The sequence below is a fragment of the Denticeps clupeoides genome, chromosome 6 (genome assembly GCF_900700375.1).
Source record: "Denticeps clupeoides chromosome 6, fDenClu1.1, whole genome shotgun sequence".
Taxonomy (NCBI): Eukaryota; Metazoa; Chordata; class Actinopteri; order Clupeiformes; family Denticipitidae; genus Denticeps; species Denticeps clupeoides.
In genome coordinates, this window is record NC_041712.1 from 13061436 (window position 1) to 13081841 (window position 20406).

The following is a 20406-nucleotide window of genomic DNA, read 5'->3' on the forward strand; positions in this document are numbered from 1 at the left end:
CTTGTATTGATATTTCAAAGTAATTTTAGTAAGTAATAAAAAATGTGCCCCAAAATGTGGATATCCGTGGATGTGTCTTAAATTATGGATAGAATAGAAAACAAGTAAAATATACAGGGTAAAATAAGTAACACTCAGGGTAAAGGATACCTTGGCACTTTTTTTTATTGTAATAGCTCTATTACAAGCAAACCAATCTCATAAATATACACCAAAATAAAATATAAAAATGTTTAACAGACAAAAAAATATCCACAGACACCACCATCCTTTATGCAGAGAAGTAGGTGATGGGTGGCATCATGGTAAACAAAGAGAAGGGATATCAAAATTACAATATTTACATAGGAAGACAGAATAAATAATGATATATTTTAATCATTATCATTTTTCTATTTAGGTCATATCACAAATAACTGCAACTCGAGTGCAGTTTGTGATAAATGATACAAAAAGATGGCAGGGTCTGACACATTCTGCTTCTTTTTTTTATCTTTCTCTCATTCTTCCACTCCTTCTCTCTCTCTCACACACACACACACACTTTACTTATTCCAATACTGATGTCTGGCACTCTCAGTAGAGCTGAAAATACTAAACACAAGTTTCTTTACACTTCAGGCTGTGGTCATCGTATGTCCGAATGTATAGAATACTACGGTTTTTTATTTTTTTTAATCTTCCAGTTCACATTGTTACTTACATTTAAAGCAATTCAATATCGTGACACAATAGCATGACACAAAAAAGCTAGCAAAAGAAAGGGCAGCCTTGGACAAACTATCTTTTCAAGTCATGGTGAAAAATTCACTGATATGATTCTGTCACACTGTCCACGAACAGGCTGAATACTAATGTAAATCTAACACACGTCTCACAACACAGCGCTCCACCACCTCCCTCACCCTGACGGCTCCAAACACAAAGCAGCCCCGGCTGCAGGCCAGGAGCTCCCACCCACAAGCCCCATTGGGAAGCAACCTGGCCCGGGCCAGGCCGGAAAAACAAGCTCATAAGCAAAATTTATGTACACAAAACAGCATCTTCCCTCGGTCTGTCCATCGTACGTTTTAGCACTACTGTGTAATCCAACGAGGTCCGTGCCCAATGGGGCCACATATGAGTTATTGATCGTTGCATTTGATAAATCATACCAGGAGTGCAGGAAGTCAATGAGGTGAAGTGGTTGTGTCTACCAGTCGGCCCAGCAGTTTAGCACCAGCAGCTGCTATCCTCTACTGTACCGAGCACCACAGGCAAGACCTGCAATGATTCTGTCACCGAAACTGTAAACATTGTACGGAGATGCTGTCCCCCCCCCCCCAAGTAAAAAGGAATCAAGAATCCTGGAGCCTTTTATCAGTCAAATGATTAGAGTTGGATGTTAAAGAGCTGGAACATGGACCGCATGCCGGTTTTTGATCCTATGCAGAAGGAAAGTGTGACCGAATAATCTATTATATGCTTTCATATAGCCTGGGCACAAACATGTCTGTCAGGCTTCAGGGGGCTCATTGTATCAGCGGTAAAAATGAAAGCTAGTTTTTTTCAGTGTATGTGCGAAGGAGAGGGGAAAGTTTGTAATCCACAATTCAAATGTTCTACATTTATGTACACATTCTGCAATGTAAGTCATTGCCGCTTGGAAAAATATACATTTGTATAAATAAACGTCTACATAAATTAGTGACAGGAAGGTAAGACTGAGTGTCTGGAGAGGACAAACTGAAAGGGTGACATCGAGCAGCTGTTCCTGTTAAACACCGAGGTCAGATGGCACAGGTGAGGGTGACAACATGCCGATGTGAATTCTGTACCACTGGGAGTGTTACGGAATGCTGTGGCAACAGCATTCAGTGCATTTGTAAACAGAATAAAAATGATAAGTAATCGTCACAGCTATTTCTACACAAAAATGGGAATAATAAATACAGTAAATAAATAATAAACCTGTCACTGAGGCAGTTATGTAAAACAATGAATTTAAAAAACAATAAAAGAAAAACAAAGTGGTTGTGCAATTAATCTTTCTTTGTTCTCGGAGGTCTGGTGGGAACAAGTTGGCTCCTTCAGCAGGAGTCTCTGCGACGGCTCAGTGCTCAGTCTGGAGGGGGGGGGGGGGGGGGGGGGGGGGGGGAGACGACACGAGGACACAGAGAGACACAGAAGAGTTAATATTTAGAGTTGTGGAGCCACTGGAGTAATTTAATTCTCCTGCAGACCTAATAATAAACTCAGGTAGGTTATGAGACCCATTTCTATTAAATATATGCATATATATATTTTTTAGCACTTATTCAATCGATGTTTTTGGAATTATTCTAGATTGCATACTTGACTTAAATGTAATACAATATGTAAAAGTAACAGTTTATGCAAAATATATTACAATGAAATCGTAACGAACCGTGATGAATGTGCAGTAGTGTTTTGTGAGTAAAATATATATGAAGAGAAAAACAAAAAAACCACACACATACACCAGAAAATATTGTGTTCTCTAATAAATACTGAAAATCATCCAATTCATGTTTAAACCAATATATAGAAATTCTCATTTTAATAGTTTATGTAATATAGTAACACTCTCACAATACAGTTAAACCAAATGGTTAATTATGACATTCAAGATTCCTGTTTTATTTATATAATTAATTATGAAAAGGCCAATTATTAGCACTGGCCAAGAAAGAATAAAAATGTTCATATTAATGACCAGGTCTCAGGAGCATCTGCACATCTGGGATTTTTTTTTGTCCTCACATGGTCGATATAATGGCTATTATATATTCTGAAGTAGGAATATTCAAATAATTAAACAACATTTAACAATAACTTTAGTTAAAAATCAGAATGAGAATCTCACTTATCCAATATCACATGAAACTCTGAATTTAATAACCTCATGTGGTATTTTACCATGACTCAATTGAAGACTTTAGATCTGGAACCATTTCCTACAGAGGACTTGATCCACTACGAATTACAGTAAAACCTCACAGAAACGGGAGTCCTGTGTGACTTCGGCTCGGAGCACTTTTACTATATATATCATTAAAATATGTCCAGAGCCAACAAACCATAGAACTGATCTGAACTCCAAAAGAGTTGAGTAAAGGTGAACAAGTAAGTATGGGATTAGTCAGTGTTGAAATGAGAACGATGCTGGATTCAAGAGGTTTTTCCTTCATCTGCATCTTAACACAAATGTCCTGCATCTAAACAATGGTTGACCATTTCAGTTCATATAGCACAATAACACACAACAGTATTACTAGGAAAGGAGACAGGAAAAACCCAATGGAAACCAGACAAAACCATTAAGTGGGTAAGGGGAGGTGGCAATATGAATAAGAAGAAGCCAGGAGAAAAACACTGGTATAACAGATCACAGGGTAGAACACATGAAATGAGGCTGTGCTGTGGTGACGTGGTTAGTCAGATGCTCTCCAGCTAGCGCTGATGCTGTAAGGGCAGGAGGCGGCAGGGAGCTGTGAGCTGCTGCGAGTCGGTATTGCATCATGCTGAAGAAACAGGCGTAAACAGCCGGGCGCTACAGCCACGGCACGCAGCTCCTTCAAGTGAAGGCCTAAATGTGATGACATCTCAGAAAATCATGTGTACATGCAGTAACTGCCTTTGCTATTCTTTAATGTGGACACAAGATTATAATTCACACAGCTCCAGGTTGCCACAATGCTCCAGGAAACATGCAGCATATATATAATATATATTCAGCAGATGAAGTGTAACAACACAAATCATACAAGAGGGGGAAATAACAAGAAAAACAACAATAAAACGTACAAAAATCAGGGATTATCTCAAATCCACATGCTAGTTTCAAGTGCCACAGAAAACAAAATCATAAACATTCACAATTGATTCAAACTTGACTCATTTATAAGCATTTCTCTGAACAAAGAGACAGCAGAGACAAAAGCAGTGGAGACACAATCACAGAGGAGATGAACAGCATTTCCTTCCAGTGTTATTCTGCAGAGAGCTCTTAGTAGAAAATGTGTATCTCAAAAAAAAAAAAACCCAGTGCTTTCATATTCTCTGTTCCATCTGTCCCATGAAGACAAAACTTGGCAAAAAATAGAATAAAAATATTCTGGCTGGTTCGACTATTACCTTATTTCATTAGATTATTATCTAGTGAATATAGAATATTTTCACGTTCTACATTAATATTTAATTTAAATGCCATCAATGACACAAATGAACAATAATGACATTATTTTCAGTTTTTGTCAATTTTGAAGTCATGTTTCTTGATAATGGTGACAAATATAAATTAACCAGCTGCTGAGCTGTTTGTTTCTTTTATTAAATGTAAAAGCAGCCATAAGTCTGAACCACAGTTAATCACTTGTAGGCATAAGGGAAGACAGAAGTAGAACCAACCTTTTGAGGCAGTGGTGGATCCTCCCGGCACAGAGAAATCTATACCAGTGTAGGCCTCGCTCTCATCGCCACGGTTACGCGCCGGGCGTGGGGCAGCCCCGCGACTGGCAGAGCCGGGCACTTCCTTCAGGTCGAGGGCAACATAGTTGAGGTAGCTGGATGAGGTGTTACGCCGGCCCGCAGGAGTGGCCGTGGAGTCGGGGAATGACGGGTCTTCTGTCTGGGACCACACGCTGCTGAAGGAGGCCGAGTCGTGCCACCGGGAACCCTCTGGCAGGTTGGGGTTCGTGCTGCAGCTGACCCTGCCAGGAGCCAGTGGGGGGCTGAAGGTCTCGGAGCTGTGTCGTCTCCGGCCCTGGGGGTCCGCACGGACTACCGCAGGCTCCGTCGGCGAGCTCTCGACCACACAGAGGTGTTGAAACAGCTGGGAGGGACTTTTAGCCACCCCACAGCCGACAAAAGTCTTTTCAGGGTCACAGTCTGCCTGGATATAGGCGCTGGCTACCGGCCGGGCGTAGTTTGGGGGGTTCCAGGGGGCAACGAGAGAGTGCCGGGGTGGACGGCCTTTGAATAGCAGGCTGTCCATGTCCAGGTCGAGATATTCCTGCTCCAGAGCAGGGCAGTAAGGCTCAAACCCAGCAGCGCACGCATCAGGTGGGGACACGGGCGAGCGGGTGAGCCTGTCTCCAAAGTCCATGTGAATGTATTCACCCGGGCTAGGAGGGGAGGGGGAGTCAGCCGGGGTCGTCACCGTGTACTCCCCCCGTCCGCTTTTCTCACGCAGAGGGGCCTTGTACGAACGGGGGAGGGAGAAATAGGATCCGCCGGATCTGGGGGCGTCGGGCGGAGTTTGGGGGTACACCTCGGTCACGTTGCTCAGCGTCATCTCCATGTACTCGCTGCAGTCGTCAGCCTGACTCCTGCCGCATGGGAGGCCGTCGCCAGGCATCATCATCATGTAGCCGCTCGGCCCGGCCTGCTGCGCGCTCCCGGCGAGGGGGCACTGAACCTCCAGGGTGGAAGGGTGGAGCAGTTTGGGCTGCATGGGGATGTAGTTGGTGCTGGGAGATGAAGCCACGCTATACATCATGGGCATGTAGCCGTCGTCCTTCACCAGCTTCTTCTGACTGTCGGCGTGGAGCGCGGAGGGCTTGGCTGGGTGATGTAATTCGACGTAAGACCTGTAGCAGGACTTTGGGGAACAGGCGCACGCTACATGCCTCCTCGCCTCAACAGGGCTGGACTCGTCCAGCGAAGACGTGGTCTGCGTGGCTTTCTGGTGCGTCACGCCGCCGCCGCCGCCGCCACAGGCAAACTTGGCTTTGGAGGAGAGCGCCAGCTTGATGAACGCCCGTTCCATGTAGCAGCTCTCCTCCTCGAAGGTGTGCTGCCTGTCCAGAGCCATGCAGTCCATCAGCCGATGCTCCTCTCGCACCGGCGGGGTGTTGCCCAGAGACTCGGGGGTGTTACTGTTGGCACGGAAGTAACGGAAGTCACAGGGGCTGGAGCAGAATTCGTCGGACGAGTTGAAACCGCCGTCGCTGGGCGAGCCGCAGATGGAGGAGCTGGACGGGCGGGTGTGCGTGTCTGACGCCGAGCCGTGGCCGCTGCTGCTGGAAACGCTGATGGGGCTGGTCGCAGACAGGAAGTGCGTGACGGGCAGGGAGGCGGAGCGTGCGTGGTGGTGGTGGTGGTGGTGGTGGTGGTGTTGTTGGTGGTTGGTGGTGGTGATGGTGGTGGCTGGAGCTGGGGGAGGAGCGGGCGCAGCAGCTTCCCGCACTTTCCTCGCGACCCACGTTGGCACAGGGAGTGTTCAGGTGCACCAGTGAACCGGTGCCAGAGCTGAGGGGGCGTCCACTGGTGCCCTCCCCCTCACTGGAGGTCCGGAAGCGCTCCCGCCCACCCTTACCCTTCCCTCCAGGAGGGGTTCCAGTCACAGAGTCGGTCCGGGAGTGGCGCTGCAGCCCTGTCTGACTCGGGGGGAGGTTGCCCAGGTGCCGGCGGGTCGTAATGAAGGGAACGGGGTTCGATCCGGACGACTGGCTCTTGCTGCGCGGCCTGAAGTCAGGAAAAGCCTTGAGAGCTCTCATGGTGTCCCAGGATGGTTTTCGTGCATGTTCTGAGCCACCACGGAGTCCTCCACCTGCACCCAAATCTCGCCGGGGCCGATGGAGGAAGAGCGCCCCACCTCAATGAAGAAAAAGCTCTCAGAATGGCCACAGCGACGAATGTTCATCAGCGGCAGGTTCACGGAGGGCGTCTCCGAGTTCAGTTTCACCAGGTGAATTGTCTTGGCAGAAAGGCACAGACGGTAAACCCCCATCAAGTTCTTGGTCTGCCCCAGGCCCTTGGGCTTCACATTCACCTGCCACACCTCCTTAAAAATGGTGCCCGGCGAGATGGTCCCGTAGCCGTCGTCCAGCTCGTCGGCGTCCAGCTGCCCCTTCTTGCCTTCGGTCATTAAATCGTTCAGGGCGACGGGGTACCAGTCGCCCCCTGCTCCTGCTCGTTCTCCGCCACCATGGCAAAGTACTCGTCTTTAGTGTACAGGGCGATGAGGTATTTGTTCTTGGCGTCCGCCCTCTTGTTGACAGTGAAGCACTGGGAGAGATAGATGACTCGCTTGGCGGGGCACACCACGCCGCCCGAGCCGGTGCCGGCGGCGGCCGCGGCCTTCAGGCCGCTGCGGAACTTCTTCTCGCTGTCGTAGTACTCCAGGCGGCTGGGCCCCAAGTGGCTGGGTCCCCGCAGGACGAAGAAGCGCTTGTGGCCGTGCTTCTGCTTCCGCAGGTAGCCGCACTTCCACACGTCGCGGTCCAGGCTGGCCGAGCAGACGGCGGCCGAGGCCGCCAGTGCCGCGGCGGTGGTGTCCGCGCTGAGGACGCGGCAGAAGGCGGAGTCCTGCACCTTGTACTGGAGCGACGGCAGCGGCCTCTTCATCATCGCGCCGGGACAGGTGTCCTCCAGGAACAGCTGCTGGGGCTTGAAGTGGTACGGCGGGAGCTGCCGCCTCGCCGGCGGGAGACCTTGGTGAGATGAGGTCGTCAAGTGCGGGGGTAAGGAGGAGAGGGAGGAGGAGGATGAAGATGACGGCGGCGGCTCGGCGGCGGCGGCCGCCGTTTTCGCAGCGACGCCGCGCGAATACGCCTCCAGCGTCAACATGTCGCCGATTCTCCCTCTGCTTGGCAAATCTTCCATGGGACAATGCAACGAAAGGTCACTTTACCTCGCTCACACGGACGCACGGCCCATTCTCGTCAGTTGGTTCGCAGCGCCCGCTACACGAGCCCCCTTCGCGTCGCCCTGCCTACCCCTCAAAAAAAGCGCACGGAGCCGAACCCCGCGCAGCCCGCGCGACAGCGTATTGCGTCTCTGCACGCGCCGCGGCCCCGTTAATTGCCATTTTTCAATCTACATTTCCCCCTCACTCATGGTGGCTCCACATCACTACAAACCAGCGAAAACATCACGTGACGCGCGCGTCAGCCTCCCAGTTCAAGATGCAGCCGCGGAGGTGGACGGACTGGCAACACCGCCGACCAATCAGAGCGGGAGCAGGGCCGCCTCTGGCCACGCGATTGGCCCTGACGGCGGCTGGGCGGGGCGGAGAGCGGGCGATGTGGGGAGATGATGAAATGATGCTGCGGGATGTGATGGATAGTCGTGGGAACCAACCGCTGGGAAGAATGGCGTCGGTTTCACGCTTCTTCCTCTCATTGCACCAGCTCATTGGGTAGTTTTTTTGTTAACCCGCATTTCTAATTCTTTGCCTCGATTCAAGATGGATTGTTTTATATGTGCACCAGACACTCAAAAAAATAGATCCGACCAAAAACACATAGTTCTCTTGTATCTTCAGTGGCTTTACTCCTAATCTGTTTGTGTGCCGACATCGTGTCTTGTACACATTTCTAGCGTAGCAACATCTCGATTTTATTTTGGTCAAAACAATGTGGCTCGCGCCTATTGTCCACTCATATTAGGGCACAGTTCCAAAAATAAAAAAATATATGTTATCATTCACTTCCGGATAGGATGTTACGTGACAGTGAGCATTAAAAATTTATATATATATATTTACATATACCTACCAAAAAAAAAACACCCACAAATCCAATATATATATCTGAAGCTGATCGCTCACCGGTACGTAACCTCTGAAATGACTAGAGTGACAACATGTGATGGTGCTCCATCCAGTAAATGTAATCTGTTTTACGGATGTAAAATGATTTTAGGGCGATTTTAATCTGGTTAAACTTGACCTCCCCTCTCCTTGTCCTTCTTATTGGCGATGTGTGCTGGATTATCCTCAACACTCGCTCGAAAGCCGCCATCTGGCTGCGTCGCCCGTACTTACAAATGCAGGACTCCCCCATTTTTAGAGCTCGGTACGATCATTTTCTGCAGGATTACCGAGATTACTGCTTTATCCTCCTGTATGTAAAGCGATACTGTATTAGAACGAGCATGTGAATGCAGGCGCACCCATAAGTAAACGTAATAATTCCATTTATTGCATGGAATGAATATGCACGTTCATTGGTTCAAAATTTGTAGTGGGTATTCGATTTGTAACTCACATTTATCTATTTCGCTGACACTCTTATTCAGTGGCTTCATTCATAATGGGAATTTAACGAGATTTAATGGGCCAAACTTGTTACCCATTAGACCTCTTTCTAAACAGCAATGATGGGTAGGTCTGTTTGGTGAGAAGATATGAGACTGGAGAAACAATTGTGTACACATGCAGTTGATATTACAATTTTAAGATGAAAAAAAGATATAGCATCCTGCATGGCATGTACTGAATTGTTTCAGTAGCCAATAAATTGTGTTACAGAATGAAAACATGAAACTGTTGCATAAGCCTTTAAGGACTGACAATTGTGTGCAATGTGCAACATGAATGATCCTCATAAAATGGTATATATATACACAAATAAGTAAGATATACAGTAATTTACAAGCAGACATTTTTTTGTTTCTATTGGCTAACAAGGAACCAAGGGGCATCGTCATATTTATACCTCACATTGAAGACTAGGTCATTTAATAATTTACATAATCTCAGACAATGAATTACTGAAAAACATGCAGGGTATGAAATCAAAATACACAACTGACACATGTTTGGGGCTATTTATACCCCTCTATAGTCCAAGAGCAGTTCAGCCTCTTACCAAAGAGGCTTCTTGTGGCTTTGAATTAGTTAGAGTTGAGTCATATCTTTTCATTCGCATGTATGTGCTCAGGCCTGTAATGCATATGTGGGAAAAGCCATAGATGTTTTGACTGTGCAGTTCATCATTTTGGACCTCACACAGGGAATCCCAATTTCTAAGGAGACAGAAATGCCGGTTTTGCTTTTCAAATGTTATTATGAACAGCAATTGTCTCAGTGATGGTGGATCATGATGTTCTCTTCATTTTCCAACAGTGGCAGGTTGGCTACCTGCCTCACGGCTGAGAGCTTCCTCACAGCTCTTTTCAGCAAGACCTTGAAGTCCTTTTCCATCTGTGGCCTGTAAGAAAGCAAGGATTGTCAGTATCCAGAGGTACTCTGCTTGTTCTGGGGCCCGTTTTTCATTACTAGATTCCTGCTTTCAGGCCAAAAGATTTTGTCCAAATCTGTGTCTGCCTTCCTATAGACTTCATGGAGGAAATAAAGTTAAAATAAGTAGACATTGGAACGTGGGCAGCAATAGGTCTCAATAGATATGCTTAAAATTTTGAAAAATGCAGGTTGTTTTATTCCAAAATTATTTTGGATGTTTTTCATGCCGTGTAATGTTATACATATTGCATGCATAACATTACCTCATTTCTTCTGTGCAAGTTGACTTTCTGCTTTCTTCTTTTTAGATCTGGCTATCTCCTCCAGCTGCAACCCATGAGCCATTTGTCTGTAAAATACATCAAGAAAGGCAAGAAAAGATAAACATGCTAAGATCGTGAAGCTATGTGTCCTTAGAGGATGGATTAAACCATATTTTGGTCTAATAAAACATAATTAGATATTAAGTGTCTTGTAATGCAAGGTCTGGTTTTGACGTATGTCATCCTGGACTGACATGAATTAATACATATTTTAGATTTGAGATCAGGTGTGATGAGGTGGCAGATGCAAGCCTACAAAAAAATCAAGGTTAACCACCACGTCCAAGTTTGTTAGAGGAACCCTTACCTTGACTTGATCTCAGGAGGAATAGGCAGTGGTTTGGTGAAGCCATCTCTACCGACAAGCCAATAAGTATCTTCAGAGCTCTTTCCCTGCGAAAAAGAGTTTACACAGCTGTTCATTTTTAAAATAAATACAGTTGACAACAATATGTTCAATATACAATCATGACATTATTTATAGACATTCACAAAAATACAGGTTATAAACAAGAAAACACAATATACATAAAGTGCTAAATCAGTGCGAGTATGCAGCATAGACCAAGAAACATTGGACATGGAACATGAATTCATATTGTCAAGGATGAATACATGGCTGCCATTTTGGCAATTTAATTACAACATTGCCATAGAATGGTTTTAACATTGATATTTTACCTTGGGTTCAGCTTTGCCACGGAGCTGCACTTTGTATCCCTCTTTGAGCTCCATGAGGATTTTCACAATGCTGTCACTTACATGAATGCGGTATGCTGTGGGCACAGGAAACAACTGAAGAACCCGGAGAAAACCCACAGCAACATGGGGAGAGCATGTAAACTCTGCACACACAAGGTTCAATCTGTGATTTGAATTCAAAATCTTGGAGGTGTGAGGCCAAGTCACTAACTACTGTGCTTCCGGTGGCCCAAAAACAAATATTTTAATGATAAATGTTAAAGCTATGCTATGCTGACTTTTATATAATTATTTGAAGTTGAAAGAGGAGTGCAAGAAAGTGTTGTTTTTTTTTAATCAGCACTGGACATCACTCACGCATTCCTGTGGACTCCATCCTAGAGGCTGTAGTCACTGTGTCTCCGAATAGACAGTACCGGGGCATGGTGAGTCCCACCACCCCTGCAACGCATGGGCCTAAGAACAGGAAGAACAACTTAAAATTAAGCCGAAGCCTCGTGCACCTCACTGCAGATCAGCAACACAGACTTTGAGGATGATTTAATTTACTGCTCCGTGATGATGATGGCACTGACCACTGTGTAGGCCGATGCGAATGCGGACTGGCACATCTGGCATGTGTCTCATCTTGAAGGTACCAACAGCACTGAGAATGTCCAGAGCCATGTTTGCTATTTCAGCAGCGTGGCGATTCCCATTAGGCATTGGTACTCCGGATGCCACCATGTAAGCATCTCCAATAGTCTCCACCTGAATGAGCCCATATCAAACATAGTTTTATGAAAATCATTGGTCATTGTTTGATCTGATAAAAAAACACACCATAATTTCAGATGGTTGCTTTTGTCTCTGATAATTATGCACTGACCAAGAAGTGAATCCACCACCATGCATTTCAATAATTACCTTATACACATCATGGTTTCCTATGATAGCATCGAATATGGTGTAGAGGTCATTCAGCAGGTCAACCACATCGATCGGCTCACTGTTGGCTGAAATTGTGGTGAACCCTACGATGTCGCTGAAATACAGACTCACGCTGTCAAAATATTCAGGCTCCACAGTGCAGCCTACCTTCAGGGCTTCAGCCACAGATCTAAGTTTCAAAAGAAAGAAGAGAGAAATAACAAAACCGTATGTGAAAGGAATCTTTGTTTAAAAATATGTCTTTATATTCAACCCAGAATTTAAAAAAATGTATGTTGCAGCAATGAGGAACTAGCAGAGGTGCTTGTGGATGGAGTGGTTGACTTTGCTGACCACCAGACTACTACTACCAGTCCTGTAACTAAATGAAGCAACATGGATAAGTATTTTTTTTAAAGACTGTAGAAGAACAAGACATCAAGTAAGGGAATTTTCTTCTATAGTGTAAACATTAGTACAATAAATCAGCCTTTAAATGGGGTAAAGTGGGATTTAGAGAAGAGAGTTTTTTTATTGCATTACTTACGGTGGGAGCATTTGAGTAAGTAGCTTCTCAGTCTTCTGCTTCTCAATCTCCAGCTCCTCTGTCCGTTCTCGAATCAGCTCCTCCAGGTTACTGGAATACTGCTCCAGCATTCGCAGCATGGAGTCAATTATATTGGTCTTTCTTCCCTTGTTGATGTCTTTAAACTGGAGGTGGATATTGTGATACTTTTAGATTTTTAGTTGGAAATTGTGCAGACATCTGTTACATTAGAGGGTCTGTGTGTGTACCTGGTCAAAAATTGCATTGAAGTCTGGTCGTCGTTCTGGCTGCTCATTCCAGCACTGCTTAATAAGCTGTATACATTCCATAGGGGCATAATCTGGGGATACAACCGGTCTACACAGTGGAGGGGGCTTCTTGACCTTCTGAATGACCTCTGTTGGTCAAAGAATAAGACTGCTTTGGTCATGCTGTGCTCTAAAAGGTAACATTCTAAAGCCATGTCACTGGTTACGTTGTACACCTCATAACAATCTACTGTAGAAGATCTGATCTGAACTGAGTACAGTATTTTGTTGTGTAGTGAAGGTCAAGGGAAAGTGATTCATTAATGTCGCACATGTAGCACAGCACCCAGTCCACACAGTGAAATGTGGTCTCTGTATTTAATCCATCCCCTGAGGGAGTAGTGGGCAGCAATGGGGCACTGTGTGTGGTGATGGTATATTGTTCAGTGGCACCTCAGTGGCACCTTGGCAGCTCGGGAACCTTCCAATTATGGGTTTGTTTCCTTACCCGCTAGGCCAACCAATGCCCACCTTCTTGGCACTACAATCTTACCCTCTGCTGGAAGGTGGAGGCTGCAGAAGGGGGGACCTCGTAGCACCACCTCCTGAACAATTATAGAGAAGCTGTAGATGTCTCCAGACAGTGTACCCACCAATCCTGGTTGAGGCCCACGTAAGATCTCAGGGGCTGTCCACAGTAGGTCTGTGAGACATGAACATCTTGTACATTTCCTAGGGATGTCTATGGATGAATGGAATGGATAGCAGAAACCCCCTTACCTTCTGCTGGTGGATCTTCATATGGGAACCTCTGAGCCCTCAGGACCTCGTTGTAACAGTAGTCAGTGACCTTAAGCACAAAACGCCCATCTACGACACAGTTCCGTGACTTTAGTCTTCCATGACACAGATTCCGATGGTGTAGGTATTTCATTCCCTGTAGATGTAGTCATGTAGATGGACTGAACCGTGTGAACTTTGTGTCATGGTTATATTTTGAACAAAATTCCTATGAGTTGGACTACGCAAGCTTGTATAAACACCCCTGCCTTCACATCCTTGTTAGTCACCTTAATGAGATCCAACACCAGTGAAGACTTAAACATCCAATCCAGTTTTACGTCTTCATTATGAAGCAGATCCTGCAGACTTCCACGTGAGCAGAATTCCGTCACAACAGCAAAAACACCACAATCAAGGAAGAACCCAAGAAATGGATTCATGTTTTCATGCCGGATGTCCTTCATCTGCAAAAACATGACAATATTACTATCATAGAATTGTAATGAGATAAACTTTTACATACTAGTTGCAAATTAGTGGCAACAATAAACAGCAATATGCCTACCAGCTCAAAGACATCGCTGGTTTGGGGATTTATGGATCCAAAATTTCCAGATGGGAGTCTTTTCAGCCAAGCCCAGTCCCCCTATTGATGAACATAATAAGAAAACCTGATGCTGACAATTACTGTGTACATGAGATGGGAAATGATGCAAGAAGTATTATTAATAGGAATGTTAATGCACATTGTAAGAGATTACATGATATGCACACTAGGAAATAAAGACAGTCTGAAAAAGCTTCAAACCTCATAGACAACCACATTGGAGTTCTCATGAGTGGCTGGAGTCAGACTTGACACAGACATGGGGGACTTCAGACTGTTGTCCATGTTTGATGCCTTACTGGCATCAAGGCTAATTTTCTGGTGGCAAACAGAAAACAGCACTTTTGAAATAATCTTTAAAATCAAAGAATATTTAGAAAACTACAGATCATTACAGATATAATTAACAACAGCATCAGTGTATTTAATATATTTTTATCCTGATTTACAGGTCCATTCATCTAGTACATTAAATGTTGGGTTCCTTGTACACAGCTCTCGTCTGACTGTGTAATAATGAGTGTAAGTGTCAGTATTCCAGAAGAACTGAAAGGTCACAGTCTTTTTGTCTGATAACAAAGGAACTGAGGTCATAAAAAATAAACCTTGTTGCTAAGTGACGGGTTGATGAATGTGACATCAGACAACGTGAGCAGGATCTTGTTTGGGCCCCTGAGCAGGCGGATCTTGCCGATACGCCGCCTGAAGGTAAAGGACAAATATCACTTGTAGGGGACAATACCTACAATCATTGTTTTTTAAAATAAGTGCAAAGATTGATTATTCATTGCAATGTTGCATTTCAAGTAATATACAGATATGTCTGAATGCATTGTATTTGTAACTGAAATAAGAAATAAATTACTTGCTTGGAAATAGGTAATTTAAATATAATTTAAACATATTAGTCAAAAGTTTGGGCAGCAGGTATCATTTCATATTTATTAATAGTAGAGTTCCTAGTCATTTGAGTTTAGTTTATTCAAAGAATGATCATTCTAGAATGATCATTCTAATCTAAAGCCTTGAGTCATTATGCCTGGGAGTGGATGATACTAATACAGGATCAGCATTAATGCAGGCTGTCAGCATTGAGAACAGACCTCACAAAATAAATCAGTGCAGACAACAGAACGATCGTCAGGAAAGCCGACACAAGGACCGAAACCAACAGGAAAGGATCCAGACCTGGGTCCATGTAGAAAAGGACACAAACAACAGAGGAATATTTTTAGAAGCATAGCATTTTACGATATTTAACCATATATCCATTTTCTAATCCCATTTGTACAGGTCAGGGTCATGAGGTTCAGGAATATTGGAGGCTGAAGACTATGGGCCCCATAGATGTAGCATGTCACATCAAGTAGGTTTTTGAAATGTAAAGAAACATAATATAATATCGAATAATAACAAGATAGGACTGCAAGTTAGTCATATATTGGAGAGGTTAAACTAACTAAACATTATTTTTTTTGGTGTTGAAATATTTATGACACACAACCAATAAACAGTATTGATTTTTTATAAACAGAGGAGCTCATAAAGTTGCTTGCCTGGTCCCCCCCTTGCTAAAGGTAAAAGGAAGACACTCATCTAGACTCTTCTCCGTCTTGGTCAGAACAGCTCAGTCACTGAGTATTTTCAAACGGCAGCTCAAGACCTTCCTCTTTAGAGAATATTTAGATTAACTTGTAACGTTCTTATTGTCTAACTTGTGTACAGAATCTACAAAAGAGTGAATAAAAAGATTGTATTCATAGTTGGGGGTCCTAATGAACCAGAACTGATCACTTCATCGATGGTAACTTGAAAGCACGTTGTAAGTCGCTCTGGATAAGGACGTCTGCCAAATGCCTTAAATGTAAATGTAAATGATTGGCAAGATACCAATCATTATTTATAAGTGTATAGCAAGGTATTGTTCCTCCATATACATCTTTTTTCTTCCATCATCCTCTTATATCCCTTCTTCACTGGCCATGAACAGATATTACAAGACCAATCACTACTGTAGACATCTTAGGACCATGCCCTCTACCAAGCATGCAAATAGATTATCAGAGTCTTATTTCAAGAATCTTGTTTGACTAATTCCCCAATCTCTAACATATTGACACCAAAATATCCCCATATGTGCCCTTGTCTGGTTTACCCCTGTTTGTACTGTTTTGTACTGACCCCTGTGACACAATGATCCTGATGTGAACCAGCAGCTGGCATCAGGCTTTGGCACGGATCCTCCCGGAAAGTGAATGGATCGGCCCAGAAACCTCACCGTGGCCACCTCCATGTCAACACGATGGGTTGCCGTCATGTCTGGGGAGAAGCCATCCGTGTCCAGGACGACATAGTCTAGCATGCCAATGCTGGAGCGGTTGGTGCGAATGCGCTGGCTGAAGCCGTAGAATGCAATGTTCCGGCTTTGGCTTGCCAGGGTGACTCCAGAAAGCCAGCTGTTAGCCTCACGGACATTCTGCATGGCGTTGGCCAAAAACAGGATGGAGCTATAGATGGTGCCAAACAGAGGAGACACCTGCAGTAAGAAAAGGACACAAATGCTTACGAAATATCTATTGGGTTAGTTAGTTTATGTAGCTGAGTTATATCAGTTAAAGTGTGTAGCTCAGGATTCTATAAAATTATATTTTTAAATGTCATATGTAGTTGAGAGTTTCCCAATCCAATTCCTGGAGGCTCCTCTGACAGAGACTATACCTTTCAAACATTATTTGATCAGGTAATTGTTAGCAATCTAATGATGTTAACAATTAAATGTTTAGAATGAAACAATCCATGGGGAGACCTGCAGGAACTGGACTGGGAATCCCTGCTGTTGTTCATAGCTCAAAACACTTCTTCTTATTTGACTAGGTTAATTGAAAATAGCTTTTATGGCTGTTTAATTTAATGGCTGTTTTATGGCTGTTTAATTTAATTTAATTTAATTTAATGTTTGCGAGGTTAGTTTCCTAAATCCTGAACAAGGCCAAAGGGCCTATCCAGACAATGTGTGGCAAGTGCACCAAATATTTATTACGTTTTTAAAATATTAAAAGAGGTTATTCAACTTCTACATTAGATGACCTGGTGGGGCAGGACGTTGGCTGGTAGTTCTTTTGCTTTGATTGCATTCTCGTATGCCTGGTAGAAGGAGCTCTCATCTGAGTCCATGGTTACTGTGAGAACAGAGTCATAGGCACGACGAAGCTTGCCGTTGTTGCGGAGAGCAGGGTAGGTCACATGTTTAAAGGGCAGACTGTAGAGCAGTGTGTCGTATGGCATAAACACCAGTGAGCCGTCAATCATGTGCATGTCCAGAGCCGTCTCCAAGATCAAACGCTGAGTCTCCCCACCAATCAGGACGGAGTGCATGCAGAGGATTATCACTGGGGAATACACACCTGGATTAATTAATTCAATTTTTTTCATAAATCAGCTATAATCAAATATAGACAAATAACAAGTGCAGACCTCCAATAAAAGGAACACAGGAAATGGAAAATTATGTGTAAATAGATCTGGATTGAATGATCAAATGCATAGAAATGCACATGGATCAGATCAGTCTTGTAGCACTCAAACTATATGTTTCCATCCAGTCATACCTTTAATTAGAGTCAGGGTTTTGTAAACAGACTAACATGGAAATATTTTCATCACACCATACAGGTGAATATCAGATGCACTATGTTTTCCAATCAGCCTTGTCATAAGAAGCTAAGAAAATGATAGGAAATGCAGGAAGAGGGGAGGAGATGGGTCTGTGCGCATAGCATTGCCAGACTGGGTAGATTTGAATATGACTTTCAGTAAAAAAGTGAACCAAAAGAAAACCAATTCTGTTCTTTTCAACTTTTACAGGTGTTTTGGTGGATATTTGAACAATTATGGACTAAAACAATCTTGTATCTAGCAACCCAGCTTTGCCAGTGTGAATTATTGTTAGAAGGGGCTTCAGTCATGTACATTGGCTCCTCCTTTTTAAGTTTATTTTATTAACACAATAAAATAATGAGTGTCAAATATAGTGACGCTCAAGCAGTAATCACTGTTTTGTATTTGTTTATTTCAGTAAATTCTGATGATAAACTTTCACTGGCATTAGCCAACATGGCCAAAGCACTATGTCTATTAAAGACTTTATGCTGGAATTAAAATGACCTACTGTGGCGAGCTGGAGGAAAAGATGGGGATTTGGAAGCACTGAGAAAGTTTGAAACTCACATCGAAGTTCCTTCATTTTCCTGATCCTAGATAAGGTAGAGCGAATGCTGCTGGGGTCATTGCTTGCTGATAGCACCATACGAACAGGTAAGCCATGACTCCGGAGAACATCGGCCACTTTACTTGCCGTGTTGGTCCACACATCATCAGCTGATGCCAAAATTGCTATGTTGGCCCAGCGGAAATACCTCACAAGCATGATCAGCACTCTTACGGGTGAGGGCACAGTGCGGGCAAATGTCGGGTGCTGTCGGATGTTTTCTAGTTCATAATTTATGCAGGCCCAAGAGAACAATGCTTTGTTCCAGTTCTTAGCCACAAGGGAGGCTGCCTCACAATATCCTGGGTTTACTGGTCCTATGAATGCTGATGCTCGTGTATAGAGGCCCAGGAAGCCTTTGATTCCCATGGACGTCTGGCAGTCCTCTTCCAGTATGATGTAGTCAAAGGTGGTGCCTAGTGACAGACTGTGGTCCCTGTTGATCCGCTGAACAGCTAGATTGGCTGCAGCACGTGGCTGTGCCTTGGCAAAAAGGGGGTCACATGACCAAGGACCTAGAATTCCCACCCGGAACACAGGGGATGGAGCAAGGCAAGGCAAGCTCAGAGTGGTCAGCAGCAACACAACCAACCAAACTGTAGTGGGAGAATAAGGCAACTTTGGTTTTGTCAGGGCAGGAGGAGGCTGGATGGAGCTGGTCACCCCACAGTGTGGGCTGTTGTTAGGCTGAAAAGGATGCTGCCACATGATAGGAAATGTTGCTGCCAAAAGCTCCTCCTCAAGGCACAATTTCCTATCAACTACTCCAACATGGCCTGGGTTCCATGTCTAAAACACTGAAATGGAAAAAGGCAGAACAGAACTTCATTAAGTTTACAGCTGAAGTCATTTAGACATAATATAGTTATGAGACTAGTAATTCTGTACTCCTCATTTTAAAGAAAATGCTAATAGTTTATCATATAAATAAAATTTAATTTTACAATGAAATAATTTTAAAAGCCAGAAAAAATAGGCTTAGATAAGACTATGGTTGTATATTAGCTAAATGAAAATGAACCCCTCCTTAAAATGATCTCGGTGTAAAAATAACTTTCATTTTAATCCTATAAAGTGTTACTGAATTTAGATCCGTTCTAATTTACTGACTCACTGTGAATGTGATTGATTTTGAAAAATCCAAACAAAATTAAATGTAATGACTATAAAAGCAGTGACAGCATTAGCATTTTCTTGCATTTTACTAAAACATTACCTCACAAAAATATGGAAAAGCCTTTGATAATTTCAAAAATGTATATAATAAAGAAGTAACTCACCTCCAGGGAACATGCAGAGGAAGTTTATCCAAATGAATACAGTTATAGCCTCAGAAAACATTTTAGATATTGATTATATTTAATTTACCTGGAATTTAAACATGCTTAGCAATAGGAAATAAATGAAGTGGAATAAAGTAAAACAATGTAATTTTACATTACATCCTGACCTGTTATTTTGCATATGTAATACAGCAGAGTAATTGCATCGCACTACAATAACACAGCACTGCAATAGAACTGCAGTTGAACCATGAATAACATTAATCCTACCAACACTATCAAATTGATATAAACATTAGATAAACTGCAATAATATGCATATTTAAACACATTCATTTGAGCTAATGCTAAGTAATTGTGCCCTGTACTTACCATCTGAGGTTTGTTAAGATTTCAAAAGATAATCCAGAGAACTACGCTCAAACAACATCCTACAGCTGCCACCACAGACAGAGCAAATCCTCACTAAGTGGATTTTAGAAGTTTGAATAAAAGAAAAGAAAAAACAAGGCAAATATTCCTGTATTTGAGATGTTGTCATACAGGTAATCCCCTCAAAGTCAAACTGTATCAGGTATGATGGCACTGCAGATTGAGAACACGAGATCTGCAGATTACATTTATAATCCCATGGGATGATGGTCTGTGCATTGCACATGGTGAATGGCTACTGATATCTCCATAGGGCACTCCACTACTGTTTGATTCACATCATGAGATTATCCATTGCCCTGGGTACATCACAGGAGCATATGGGTGATGTGACC

General features: G+C 43.6%; 2 protein-coding genes across 7 annotated transcripts; both read right to left on the reverse strand.

Annotated features, from left to right (window-relative positions):
• Positions 1 to 213: 213 nt before the first annotated feature.
• Positions 214 to 7873, reverse strand: LOC114792447 (insulin receptor substrate 2-B). Its single transcript, XM_074933631.1, is given in 5 exon segments — positions 214 to 2104; positions 4411 to 6152; positions 6154 to 6512; positions 6515 to 6904; positions 6907 to 7873. Coding segments are annotated over 5 exon segments (3198 nt in total). The 5' UTR covers positions 7609 to 7873; the 3' UTR covers positions 214 to 2099.
• Positions 7874 to 9166: 1293 nt separating this feature from the next.
• LOC114791810 (retinal guanylyl cyclase 2-like) lies at positions 9167 to 20249 on the reverse strand. 6 transcript variants are annotated; one of them, XM_028982262.1, is made up of 20 exons: positions 19637 to 20248; positions 18317 to 19153; positions 17177 to 17478; positions 16271 to 16625; positions 15193 to 15277; positions 14695 to 14791; positions 14291 to 14407; positions 14048 to 14128; positions 13770 to 13946; positions 13480 to 13636; positions 13253 to 13402; positions 12700 to 12848; positions 12452 to 12615; positions 11902 to 12094; positions 11571 to 11745; positions 11353 to 11451; positions 10975 to 11069; positions 10601 to 10686; positions 10234 to 10319; positions 9167 to 9938 (listed from the first exon to the last, which is right to left on the reverse strand). In XM_028982262.1, exons 2-19 carry the CDS (start codon positions 19062 to 19064, stop codon positions 10235 to 10237), a joined length of 3315 nt encoding a protein of 1104 aa, XP_028838095.1. In that variant the 5' UTR covers positions 19065 to 19153; positions 19637 to 20248; the 3' UTR covers positions 9167 to 9938; position 10234. The 6 variants fall into 6 exon arrangements, with proteins under 6 accessions (XP_028838095.1, XP_028838093.1, XP_028838096.1 ...); XM_028982260.1 differs by lacking the exon at positions 10234 to 10319 and having other exon boundaries at positions 20012 to 20249; XM_028982263.1 differs by lacking the exon at positions 10234 to 10319 and having other exon boundaries at positions 11902 to 12019; positions 19637 to 20249.
• Between the last annotated feature and the right edge of the window lie 157 nt (positions 20250 to 20406).

Excerpts from the sequence above, each read along its gene's own strand:
- LOC114791810 (XM_028982260.1), bottom strand. The coding sequence starts at position 19,064 with ATGTGGCAGCATCCTTTTCAGCCTAACAACAGCCCACACTGTGGGGTG. Across the intron at positions 11,452-11,570 it reads TCGCATCGGCCTACACAGTG|GCCCATGCGTTGCAGGGGTG; the intron begins GTCAGTGCCATC and ends TCCTGTTCTTAG. Across the intron at positions 9,939-10,600 it reads CCTCCTGAGATCAAGTCAAG|GCCACAGATGGAAAAGGACT; the intron begins GTAAGGGTTCCT and ends GCTTTCTTACAG.